The sequence below is a fragment of the Protopterus annectens genome, chromosome 12.part0 (assembly GCF_019279795.1).
Source record: "Protopterus annectens isolate FY-2018-M chromosome 12.part0, PAN1.0, whole genome shotgun sequence".
Lineage (NCBI taxonomy): Eukaryota > Metazoa > Chordata > Ceratodontiformes > Protopteridae > Protopterus > Protopterus annectens.
Window position 1 is genome coordinate 531,105,099 of NC_056746.1, and position 14,131 is coordinate 531,119,229.

Below are 14,131 nucleotides of genomic sequence, written 5' to 3' on the forward strand. Positions count from 1 at the left end.
CTGTGTACAAGAGATGCCCTCACAATCTGACAGATTTGGAATGCTTTTGCAAGGAAGAGTGGGCAAATCTTGCTAAGTCAAGATATGCCATACTGACAGACTCCTATCCAAGAAGGCTGAATGCTGAAATTAAATCAAAAGGTGCTTCAACAAAGTATTAGTTTAAGGGTGTGTACACTTATGCAATCAGTGTATTGTACATTTTTTTATATATTTTTTCCCCCCCAACAGATTTGTTTCTCAATTGAATTGTACAGGTTATAGGTCACATTAAAGGTGGGAAACGTTTTGAAATTATTTATTGTGGTCTCATTTTTTATATCACAAAAACCTGGCATTTTAACAGGGGTGTGTAAACTCTTTATATCCACTGTAAGTGATGTATAATGTTTTCAACTACAGTTGTTTCAATGATGTCGGAGATGTACAATGCTTGGAACTAAAGTGGTGCCAGTGTTTGTTTTTCATTTATATAAATGCAAGCTGGCCTAGGTCACAGTGATTATGTTTATGTGTGGGGGGGGGGGGGAGAGGCCCAACAACAACAGTGGTATTTTCTTACATTCTGCTTCCCTCTGGATCATCAGTGTTCTGTTCACATTTTCAAATGTTTGCTTCCCCTCCACAAAACCACAATGATCCACATCTATACATTTTGGCATCATTTTTGCCATTCTTGTAGCCACTATATAGACTGAAATATTTTATTATCATGGTTTAGTATTGAAATGGGCCTATATGAAGCTGGATTTGATGGATCTTTACCCTCTTATTACCATTTTTATCGCATCTCTTCTATCCTGTTAGTAACGGAGTCCCATCCATAAACATTTACATTTATACCTTTTCTTGATTTCTACATTTTTCTGCTTTATACAGACTTTGATATAATTTCAGAAATGCTTCTAATACCTCTAAAGAATCTCACTGCCTTCCTTGTTATAGGCTACCTAAGCTTGGTGACCGTCCTTTCTACTTTCTGTTGCCTGAGCTGTTGTGCTAAACGTTTTTGTGCTCTACAAATATCAAAAAACAATTGCTTAACAGCAATCTTTCTAAACTCATGCATATTATCGAGGTAATCCCTTATTTTCTATTTAGCATTCTGCATTTGCTCCTCTTCTTGTTCCATGAGATTTCCCCCTATTCTGCATTACTTTAACATTTATCAATCCCTCTAAATAATTATGGCTACTTCTTAATCATATCTCCCTCTCTTATTTCTACCCTGTATTTAAAATCCACTGTAATTTTATCCCACTCCCTAGCTATATATATTCAGAAGAAATGCTCATCTTGTTTAATAGTTCCTGAATAATTTCCACTACCCATTCCTTAAACACCTGTCTTTTCAACAGATATGTGGGCAAGTACCAGTGTCTCATTTTTATTTCATTACCCTATGTTTTTATTCTTGTTATTATTAGCTCAGGATCTGAAATATGGTTATTGGGTGCATTATCAAGACCTTCCATTAAATGCACATGTTCCTGTGAAACAAACTCTGTCTAGACTACCCCAGTTTTTGTATTTTGGGGAATAATTAATTCACATCTTCCATGCCAAACATTTTCATAAAATTTCTTCAAAAGTCTGGGGCCCCCAGACACATATTCACTACTGCAAATCAAATTCCAGTCCCCATCTACAAGTAATATTCTTTGCTGAAAGCTGAATATTTCTCCAGGAATTTTCTTAAGCTCCATTACAGCAGTAGCCCCTTAGTACTACAAATCTACCATTATTATGTTTTTATCCTCCATTACTACTGGAACTCCTCTTGTAATACAAGTACTTATCTCTTCCTTTGTCCCAGGCATCCCACTGAATAACCATCCTGAAAACCTTTCTTTATCAAATTCACGTTCCGTTCTTTCCACGTGCATCTCCTGTAGCATACCTATTTCCACTCTACATTTTTTAATATGATTCAGTACTCTGTTTTTGTACTTATCTGTGAGACCATTAACATTTAAAGACATTGCAAAAAGCATAATTGTATTAAAAAGTTATTATTCCCACCTTTTATGTATAACAACTTTGTTGTTAAAATGTCTAGTTCCAGCTTTTGTGTTACATGCATACACTGTTTGGCAGGTTGAACTTTTACACCGTTTCTAGTTATTCATTTCAGCCTATGTCGCATCTTATGAAACTTTGTTTTACTAAAAGGCTTCAACACACACACACACACACACACACACACACACACACACACACACACACACACACACACACACACACCTCCCCAAAGCCTAACTATGTGCATCTTCAAATATTAAAGTTTTACCCTCCTCATAGGAACAAATGTCCCAAAATGACATCTGCATCAGACTTGAGTTAGCATGGATAGCCTTTACTTTAGGTTAATAGGCATGGTGAAGCCTGTGCTTCTACTAAGTGCCATCTGATTTTGTCTTGGCTTTATAGCTCTCCTAGCTGGGAAAACACCCAAATGCTTTCAGGGAACATCATCTCCTAGCCAATTTCTCTATCAGATTGTAGCAAATTTCTCTTTATCAAGATTGTCTCTATGGAGACATGAGGGCCTGATACAGAACTGCTACTAAGCATACATTTATTTCCTAGGAAAAAAAAGCCTTATTATACTCAATACTTTTTTCATTTACTTGCTTTCTCTTACAACCCATTACTAGATCAACCTAAGGGCTTTAATCCAGTCATCCCCCCATGCAAGAATGAGAAAAAAGCACATTCATTTTTCTTTTGTCATGCTCTTTTAACCAGACATTTGTAACACTGCAATGTCGACATTTCTTAAAACTGAACAAGGAGAAAAAGAGAGAAAGGTGAAATAAAAAAAAAACAGGAGGAGTATCTGATTGCACAGTACCCCCAATACACTTAAAAACTGAGAAAACTTTATAGCATGCAAAGAAAATCAAACACTGCAAAACAGTACTATTAAGAAACAAATTCTGTTTTACTTAGAATTGACTTTCTCTCTCCTCTTTCCCTCCCATAAATATTTTTCCAAACATTAAATGACATTAAGTAAAACATGTACTTTAAAGTCCCCCACAAGTCCAAAGTCCAATATTTCCAGATTTTCTTGTTCTGTCATATAATTATTACTCTGTAATCCCACATTTGTCAATTTCCAAGTTATTGGTTTTATTCCTGTTCATCTCCATCTCCCAAATCCTGTTTCTGATTAATTTCTAATATATTCTCAGTTCTTCTAGTCAACTCTTGTGCTCCCCTTCCTTCTCTCCAGCATTTTCTGTTGAAACACTGGAAAAGGTTTCACTCCCATAGTCTATCTGTAGTCTTTATTACCAGAACAAAAAAAAAAAAACAAAATCTCCTTCTGTTTCACAGCTCCCTTTTCATTGGGCAAGCTTTTGTATTCCCTCCTTAGCATGTACTTCATCAAAAATGATTTTCTCCCTCCACAGAAGAATACATTGAAAACAGTGGGGTACAGCAGTTTGAATCTCATGCCTGCATCTCGACATTCCCCAAAATCTCCTTCTGTTTCACAGCTCCCTTTTCACTGGGAAAGCTTTTGTATTCCTTCCTTAGCACGTACTTCATCAAAAATGATTTTGTCCCTCCACGGAAGAATACACTGAAAACAGTTTGGTACAGCAGTTTGAATCTCATGCCTGCTTCTCGACATTCCCTAAACAGGAGAATAAATTTACTCCTCTGCTGCCTAGTATACAATGAGTAATCATTCTCCACAAATACTCTGCCGTCTCTCACTTTCAGTACTTTATCCATCTGCCACAGTTTTGTCAAAATAATCTCCTTCTGCTGGTAGGATTGCATCTTTACAATTAAAAGGTCTAGGTTGCTGTCTCACAGCTAGGTCTGTAGCATACACACAATGTACCCTTTCTATAACAACTTCTGCTGTGGAACACCAGTCCAGTTGCTTATTTGTGCTTTCATAAAATTAATCCAGTCTGCTCCTTCCAGCTTCTCTGGTACAGCTAAGAATCTCAGATTTTCCCTACATTCTTTGTCCTTACTATGTACTCTGTTCTATTATTTTTTGAAACACCTCTTCTTGAGCAGTCTCTTATTCAGCCAGCCTTTTCTTCATTTCACCCTCTGATTTTTGCAGTTTTATTACCTCTTCTAAATACCTGTTAGTTCTTCCATTTTTTAGCCTCTTGTTTGAGTTGATATACTCCATCAGTGTTTCATTTATTTTAACCAGGTCTGTGTGCAGTTCTTATGCTGTCCTCTAGGTTACTGGAAGTCAAGCCTGGAGCTTGCACTGCTTTTTGCTAAATAACTGCAGTACTTTTCCTAGTCAGTGTTTTTTTCCTCATCTTTTGTAGCTGATTATCCTTCAGGTCCTCTGGTATTTCTTTTTTCCTGGCATCCAGACAGTGCACTTACTAGCCATTTACTAAAATTTACCCAGAAACACAAAAGTCCACTGCCCTTCTCTGCAGAGTTTTTGTTTTCACACTGGGAAAGCTAGAATTAAGCTGTTATTCAATGCACAGCCATTTTGGAAGCCCTGGTTAAACTGCTTTTGACAAAAAAAACCCAGTGTACAGAAATTCTTAGTGCAAAGGCTTGGGTAGCAGAAAGTAGAAACTGCTGTAGCAAACCTCAGGGGACCTGCCACAAGAAGGCCAACTAGGAATCTTCAAAAGTTAATAGAAACTTACAATCCAGACTGGGGAAATTAGGAAGAAATGCAACTGGAACTATTTTTGTAAAATGGAAATACTGCAAAGCTTAGTGAAGCAAAAGTTCAGCAATTAGTCAGGAAGATACAAAAATATATCTGTGAAGTGTAATCAAACAGAGAAATCTCCATTTCAGAGTTAGGAGGAAAGAGGCTGTCAGCATTTTGGAAGGCATTGTTTAGTTATGTTTTAAAAGGAGGAAAATAGCCACATTGTGAAAAAAAACTTAACAGTGGTAATTTTTACCAAAGGACAGCAAGGACCCTATACTCAACTAAAGTAATAGGTCAGTAAGACTTTGTAAAGTATATATGAACATAGTGCAATGCACACAAGTAGAGTTATGATGGAAATTCTGTGTGTAATGTATATGTATGTGACAAAGTGACACATTACTGAAGTTTCTCTTCCATCGCTGTTATTTCAAGTTAATAACGTGATGAATAAAGTTCTTTCAGAAAAAAGGGGAGTAAGGAATCTAGAGGACAAAGATCACAGCAGACGACAAAAAGAAAGGTACAATGGTGGGAGAGGAGTGAATTAGCCTAGAAAAGGTTCATAAGAAGTTATCGGAGTACGCTGACAGATGAAGATGAACTTCAGTTCAGAGCAGTTTAAGAGATTAGAATGCAACACTGAATGAAAGCCACGTGTCAATTGGACAAGTATATTTAGGAATAGTTATATTAGTGACAAGAAATCACCTGCTCCAAAGCAAGAAAGCAGCAGTTAAAGCAAAGACTGGACTGCTTCTCGAGGAATGCAATTTCCAAAGACATACAACTTACACACTCACTACAGAAGGCTAATTACATTGTAAGCATTGTAACTGGAAAAAATGTATGCTAGCTGCGGTAACTGAACAAATGAGTCAAGACCTTCAGTCTTCTGTCAATTAGCATACTCAACTTTGAAACATCTGTCAAATAATCCAACTTCCCGTAAAGTTTTTATAAACACTGGAGTTCACATTTCAGGATGCCAAGGAGGGGTGCATAAAACTCCATTTCAGTGATAAAAGTCAGGATGACTACAGTAAGAATACAACACTTAAATATGTGACTATCTGCAATTCAAAGTCGCACATACAAAAATATCTATTTACTACCTTCTTATCATGTTACTACCTTCTTTGTTTTATGGAATAATCTAAAGATACAGAAAGTCTTAAGTCTGCAATGTGAAAAATGGAACTTTTTTCCTGATTCAGTAACATGGTTACAATATCAAGTTAATGAGCTATGCCCAAACTGATGCACTATGTCTTACCTCATAAAACGTAAGTGGACATTTCTTTTTCTCTTCAGCAGAGTATTCATATTTCTGCCTTGCAATTACACTTGGGTGACACAGGTCAAGTGTTTACCTGCACATTTGTGCTTGTTCATAATGCAGTGGAGTGGGTACATACAACCAGGGCAAAGGCTGCAAAAATCATATGGTTTGAGCAGTGAAAAATTAGCTGGCGGATAAAGCAAGAGGCAAAAAGATTCGGATAGCAAAGTCATCATAAAGAGGTACAAAAAACAACAAAAAGTATTAATTTGTTAATTTTCCAGTTTACAATTACAACATATCAATTTTAAAGCAATTACTGCAAGAAAAAAAATCCTAGCATAATAGGAATCTGAGTAGATTCAATAAGTTATGTTGTACTGGTCAACATACTTACCTGATTGTGGCTAAAAAACAGCAATGCTCCAGAATACATTAGTTCTCTTGCTTCTACATATTTAGCCTGTGACATGTACCTGCCAGAGAAGAGTAAAAGGTGTACAATTACAGAAAAGACAAATATCCAACAATTTAGCTACTGTGAATATAAAAATGTATTTTTAGTGGTTAATATAAGTCTGAGTATTTTTTTCTTTAATGCCACAATCTTGTAACATTCTGCATCCCCAGTTTTGTCAACAAGAAACAAATGTGTTTGAACAACAATTTGGGACATTCAAAAACAGAGCTACACAAGAGCACACTACTTCACATGCTGCAGCAAGATTAGGGGTTTCAACAATGTAGTCAGTACCAAGAATCATAGCATATTGTTTTCAGGCTTTTTCCGCCAATTTGTAATTAAATGACAGCATCCTAGCCTCTCCATTCCTTGGCAGAGTGCCAGCAGCTTACCTCCATAAAACGTAGCTGCCCCAACAAGACCTTCACTAGTGTTAGTTACAAGTGAAGTAGCCAAGGCAGGTCACCTTTACAGACTATCTAAAAGCTGCCTGACTTAACACCCATGTCCTGTGTGCGCGCTTGCCTTTGAAACATACTCAAATGGCACTGGTAGAAAAGACAAAAAGAAATTAAAACAAAACATCCCCCATCCTTGTGCATTAACTTAATAAATTTTCTCCCCAAGCAAACAAAATAATCACCAGCCTGTAGCAGTTCCCCTCTTTTATGGGGGGGGGGGGGGGGGTCGTCAGTAGATTTACTATATTACAACTGGAAAAATACAAGCTCAGACGTAATCTACAAGCCTTGCAATGCCCTGCTAGCTCAGCTTCATAACTCTGTCAGCAGAAAACAAATCACTCTCCCTCAAACATCCATTCAATGGCTATAGTGAGTACCAGTCATGACCCCAGACATTAGCTAACATCGAAGACACAAGGTGGGGAGGTAAGGGGAGCACACCAAATTTTCAAGTCGAGGCATTAACAAGTAATCTCCAGACAGCTTTCCTGGCATTTTTGCAGAAAAAAATAGAAATTCCTCATATCTGTCCCTCTTGAACAGTCTTTACTGCAAAATGTCAGTCTTTCAGGACAAATTAACGGTATGCATGATCTATCACAGTCCTCATCAGTAAGCACTTGGAACCACGGATTTGAACTTTCCAATGGTCTCTGCAGCCAGACTGGCTGAAATTGAAATCCAGAGACAATGAGACACTATAGCAACTGTCGCATTTTTACTGACAACCACCTACTACTTTAACTACAACTCTTACATACTGTTTAATAGTGTTATTTGTGGCAAGGCTCTCAAACAAAGCCATGACAAACATACTGGATGTGAGTACCACACACCACTACATTAAACTAATCAAACACAGCTCAGATCAAACACAGACCTACATATACTGATGCTCTTAAAAGTAACCTACCTAAACCACAAAGGCCTCTTAAATGTAACCCAAGGAATAAACCCCCTCAGCAATGTCACAAACACAACACAGACAGCACCCAGTCTTAAACTGTCTTTCTGCTTTTCCCGGTTAGGGGTCGCCACAGTGGAACTCCGGTCTGCTAATGATTGGCAGTACATTTTTACTTGCTGGCTTGCCGGGCCTAACGCACAACCTTCAACGAAGGAACGCCCATTCACGCATGTCAACACACAGAAGACGCCCTGAGAATCGAACATGCAAAGTCTAATTGTGAGGCAACAACGCTACCGCAGCACCACACAGACAGCACCCAGTATGAATTATTTATTTGGAAGTCACACTGATTCAATTCAAAAGGCCATTAAGCAAACCTAGACATTATCCAATATCTCAGTCATTGGCGACTCCACAGTGAGACACAGTGATGTACCATTTGTTAAGCTGTGCAAGAACAGGGTCACAATTAGTTGCCTATCATGTACAAAGACTCATGAAACCATGCATACACTCAAATTCTTACACAAGTACACATATGACACAGTCATGGAACACACAAGTGTAAATAGCTTGAGACATACCTCTGGGGACTATAAGATTAGACACATGATGGTGTTCTCAGTGTGTGTGCCTGAGGAAGGTATGAAGCTAGTCTTCAGCAGCACTCTACCATCACCAAGAAAGACGCCACAATAAGGGCAAAAGATGACAGATGTCAACAACTGGATTAACTTCTGGTGTCAAAGAGGGTACAGTAGACCAAAACTAAACTACTTTGCCAGTGATGGCTTGCACTTATCCCCTAAAGCTTTTGTATACTGCCTAAATCCTTGTCCACACCAGAATGCCTTTTAGGTAATGTCAGCCTTCTAAAGCTTCCAACGTAACATAACAGAAGCCAGACAAAGGCATTGTTGCTCAATGCTAAGAACTGTTAACACCTTAAATTAAAAAATAAATAAATGCATAAATAAATAAAAACTCTACTCTCCTACAAGCACTACTTATCCTGAAAAGCATCGCCACATAGTCCTGGCTCCAAGACCAATTAGAGAACTCTGTCAGTGCAGTGTTTCAATGCCTACGAACATGTCCAGGCCCACCACATTAGATGAAACCACTAACTGCATCAGTGTCTCCATATTTTTAAAATCACTTCTAGATTTGTTAGACAAGATAATGACCGGGAATGCATCCATATCCAACTTACTAAACCCCTTATCACATCTGAGCTACCAGACCCCCCCTCCCACCATGTCCTCTCAAGTCCATACCTCTAACCTAACCAGTATGGAGTCCCTATGCATTAAATCAAGCACCATTCCCTTATGAGTCACCAACTATTTCTCCATTATATAGATGTATTCAACTGGACGTATAAGAGAATTTAAGTACCTTTATCTGCACTTTTTTCAAATAATACAGTATTTAAATTGATTTAACTGTGTTGCATGATTATTAACTGAACTGGAAGTTTTGACTCTGTTCTTCAGTTACTGCTTGCTTGAATTTTATTATTTGTCAGTAATTGCAGGTGTGGGGGTAGCCACATTCTTTGATTTCCTGTCCTTGCCTATTTAAGTGGTACAGTTTGAAATATTTTCTGCTTAAAAACCTCAGCTTTGGCGGGCTAAGATCTAGCTGTATTCAACTGGATGTATAAGAGAATTTAAGTACCTTTATCTGCACTTTTTTCAAATAATACAGTATTTAAATTGATTTAACGGTGTTGCATGATTATTAACTGAATTGGAAGTTTTGACTATGTTCTTCAGTTACTGCTTGCTTGAATGTTATTATTTGTCAGTAATTGCAGGTGTGGGAGTAGCCACATTCTTTAATTTTCTGTCCTTGCCTATTTAAGAGGTACAGTTTGAAATATTTTCTGCTTAAAAACCTCAGCTTTGGCCGACTAAGATCTAGCTGTATTCAACTGGACGTATCAGAGAATTTAAGTACCTTTATCTGCACTTTTTTCAAATAATACAGTATTTAAATTGATTTAACTGTGCTGCATGATTATTAACTGAACTGGAAATTTTGACTCTGTTCTTCAGTTACTGCTTGCTGGAATTTTATTATTTGTCAGTAATTGTAGGTGTGGGGTAGCCACATTCTTTGATTTCCTGTCCTTGCCTATTTAAGTGGTACAGTTTGAAATATTTTCTGCTTAAAAACCTCAGCTTTGGCTGGCTAAGATTTAGCTGTATTCAACTGGACATATAAGAGAATTTAAGTACCTTTATCTGCACTTTTTTCAAATAATACAGTATTTAAATTGATTTAACTGTGTTGCATGATTATTAACTGAACTGGAAGTTTTGACTCTGTTCTTCAGTTAAGTTTTCCCACCCACCCTCCCTGTTTCTGTTTTGGTGTTAATCTTAGTGGCTTTGAAACTGCCCATCCACCCTTGCAAATTTGTGTTTGGATACTCCTTCTGGGCCCATCTCATTTGCTCACTCAACTGAGTGCAGTGAGATCATATTCTGATTTCAGGCACTCCTACTGTGTACAAAGAGAGCATCTGGGAAAGAGAACAAAAAAAATGTTAAGCTTGTTTCCTGCCTTTCCTGTTAAGTGGTCTAGACTGTTTGTAGGCTTCTAACCCCCAAGCCCTTCTGTCTTGGAGGGAAGCCTTCTAGTTTAGTTGTGTTTCTTATAAGTAGCCAGTTTTCTAGTTTCAGCACTCAAATCTGTTTCTTTGAACTCAGCACTTCAGAACTCATTGTAAGCACTACATAAGCTGCAAATTACTACAACACTAACTTTCCTCACTTGTCTAGTGGAAAGCAGTTTTTAATACTTAATAAATAATCAATTATCCAGGCATGTCTAAGGGTCAGCTCCCAGTGATTTCTCCTGTCTACCTGATGAACCTGGGCATCTTGGGTCAATGCAGCAATTGCCTCATGTACACAGAGGACCCTCTCCTCCTACCACCCAACACTACAACCTGTGAGAGATGCACTTATATAGCCAAACTGGAAGCAAAGCTCTCTTCACCCAAGACTGGGCTAGACAGTCAAGAGGAGAAGGTAAACACTTGCACCACACCACACTCATCACATAGTCCCTCAAAACCTACACCACCAAAACACACACATAGAAACACAAAACACACACCTACATTCGCTGAGGCTCTCAATAAAAACCTGCCCAAGCATCAGGGACATCCAAAGCATAAACTCAAGCAAACTCCACCCTCCAACACAACCCAAATGACACATAGCCCACAAACTCAGTGTGCCACTCAACCACAGCCCATAAGGCGTAACAACATACCCAATACTCTAGTCATAGGTGACTCTATAGTCAGGCACACTGATGTTCCACTCACTACACTAAACAAGGAGAAAGTTACTGTCAGGTGCCAGGATCCGCCACATAACGCAAGCACTCAGGTCACTCCACAATAAGTACAAATATGACTGTCATTGTCCACGTTGGTGTGAATGACCTGAGATGTACCTCCCTGGACTACATTAAGAGAGACATGGAGGAGCTAAGAGAGACATGGAGGAGCTCTCCGATCTTGTATCCCAGGCAGGTATGACCCTAACCCCGAGTAGCATCCTGCCGTCACCCAGAATGATACCACAGTACAAAGACAAAATGACTGACTTCAACAATTGGCTAAGCTTCTGGTGTCATTCTAAGGGGATCCAGTATTTGTCTGCCTGGGATGACATGATCGACAGTCCACGATGCTTTGCCAGAGATGGCCTGCAACTGTCGCCCTTAGGATTCCAGATACTGGCTAAGGCTCTTGCCACCCCTATAGTGCCTTTTTTAGGCAAGGTTCAAATGACAAATTCACCACCGTAACAGGTACAAGCAAGCAAAATCTGAGGGTAATGCTACTCAATGCTAGAAGTCTAAACCTCAAAATGCACTCACTCGAGGCACTCCTTAAAATGGAGAACACTGACATCTGTGCAGTGACAGAGACCTGGTTCAAAGCTCCAGAGAGCACCCCTGCATTACCAGGCTTCAATTCATGCCACACCTTCGCCACCTAACCCAGAAAGAAGCACTAAAGGCGGAGGCGTGTCCATATTCATTAAGGATATCCACACCTCCAGGCTAGTTGCACAGCATAATGCATCTGAGATTATCCAAGTGCAACTAACTCTGGGCAAGACTGCAATCCAAATTGTAGCTTGCTACAGACCCCCCACCATGCCCCAGGATTCACACTCCTCATTTCTTGATACACTGGAAAGTATTAGGGTACAACCTAACACCCTAATAATGGGCGATTTCAACTACCCCACCGTTAACTGGGAAAACTACTCATGTACCAACTCTTTTGCTCAACGTTTTCTAGAATTCATAAATTCCAATGCCTTGGATCAACTTATTCACACCCCCACCAGGGGCAGCAATATCCTAGACCTGGTCATTACCAACATGGGAAACCGGTGTTCCACACCGGAGGTCAATTCCTCGTTGGTCAGATCCGACCACAAGCTAATCAGCCTAGACATCCACATCCCACCCCCAATTAGGGAAACCATCGTAAAAAACTTCTCCAAAGCCAACTTCACACTTAAGACAGAAGTGGCAAACTTCATGACACCCATGCAAACGGACAATAGAGGTATGACTGCCGAATCCTACACAAATACACTTTATAAAGCACTTACATGAGTGCATGGATCATGCAATCCCTAATAGAACCAAGATGTTATCCTCCAAAAAAGGAAGCCAATCTGGTGGTCCTCTGACATAAACAAACTCTACAACAGAAGAAAGAAACTGTTGCAAAAAAAAAAGAGTAAAATCCCATGACTGGAGGAACTCCCTGGTCAACCTCAGTAAGAAGCTGAGATCCCTCATAAAATCCTCCAAAGCTAGTTACGAAAACAAAATTGCCACCGACTCTAAAGACAACCACAAAGCATTCTATAGTTATGTTAAAAATCTAAATGGGAACACTCGGATCTGCTCGGAGTTACTGCATAATGGCACTAAATATACAGAACCAACTGATATTGCCAACATCCTAGCAGATGGGTTCAGTGCTAACTTTACCCCCCTCTCACCCCCTAGAGGGCCCATCTATGCAGAATGCATAGTTCCTATAATCACGGCTGCACAGGTAAAAAAACACACTCTCCAAAGCCAAGAACACAGCATCTATGGGACCTGACAATATCCCAGGCTGCGTTCTACACAAACTACAGAATGAACTGGCACCCTACCTAAGTACCATGTTCAATCATTGCCTCACCTCAGGCTTTGTACCCACTGAATGGCACACCGTGACTGTTATCCCACTCCACAAAGGGGGAGCCACGACGGACCCCAGGAACTACCGCCCCATTATCCTGACGAGCCTGGTCTGCAAGGCCATGGAACGTATCATCGTGGAACTCATAAACAAAGACATTGGAGATCTCCAAACTCTGGACCCTACCCAGTTTGGATTTGTAAAAGGCAGATCATGTCTCCTAAACCTGACTGACTTCTTTGAAGCAGTCACCAAAGCCATAGATGAGGGTAAAATGGTTCACACAGCTTATCTACATCTCGCCAAGGCTTTCGACACCATCCCCCACTCTGGAATTATAGATAAGCTCACTAAACTAGGTATAAATCCCGTTGCCAACTGGCTCACAGACAGAACCCACACTGTGAAAGTAGCACATTCCAAATCCGACATCAGACCAGTGACAAGTGGAGTACCACAGGGTTCAGTCCTGAGTCCTCTCCTGTTTGGTATCTACTTCTCTGAAGTGCAGACCAACACAGAAAGTCTTTGGCTAACAAAGTTTGCAGATGACTGCAAACTAGGAGCCATAATCGAAACTCCTAACGATGTAGACAAACTACAAAAGGGCCTCACTGAGACAGATACCTGGTGTCAAAGCCATGGCCTGAAGCTCAATGCCAAAAAGTGTATTCTCATCCCCTTTGGTAAAAACTCTGTACCCATGAACTACCACATAGCTGGTAGTCTACTTAATGCCGAAAATGTGATGAGACCTTGGGACACAGGTGGACAGTAGTCTCTCCTTTGATGATCACATCACCACAGTGGTCAGGAAATCCTTCCACGTGGCTCATCTCATCACAAAAGGATTCTCATCCAGAAAAAAAAAAGATGTCATTGTTCCCTTCTACTCATCACTCATTAGACCCATTATAGAGTACAACGCCCCTTTTGGTATGTACCTCACAAGACATCTACAACAACTGGAAAGACCACAGAAATACCTCACAAAGAGGATTATTGGCCTCAAACAGATGCCCTATTCAGACCGTCTCAAAAAACTACAGCTTTACTCCATCGCATATGGCCTACTCAGGGGCGATCTCTGGTCACTGGCCAACATAC

At 39.7% G+C, this 14,131-nt stretch overlaps 1 protein-coding gene across 1 annotated transcript in view; it reads right to left on the reverse strand.

Moving 5' to 3' along the window:
• Positions 1-14,131, reverse strand: part of GET4 (guided entry of tail-anchored proteins factor 4) — a 419,684-nt gene that overhangs the window by 369,519 nt on the left and 36,034 nt on the right. The window contains exon 2 of the mRNA XM_044089678.1: positions 6,346-6,424. Within this exon, the coding sequence (XP_043945613.1) occupies positions 6,346-6,424 (79 nt within the window). The remainder of the gene's footprint in view (positions 1-6,345; positions 6,425-14,131) is intronic.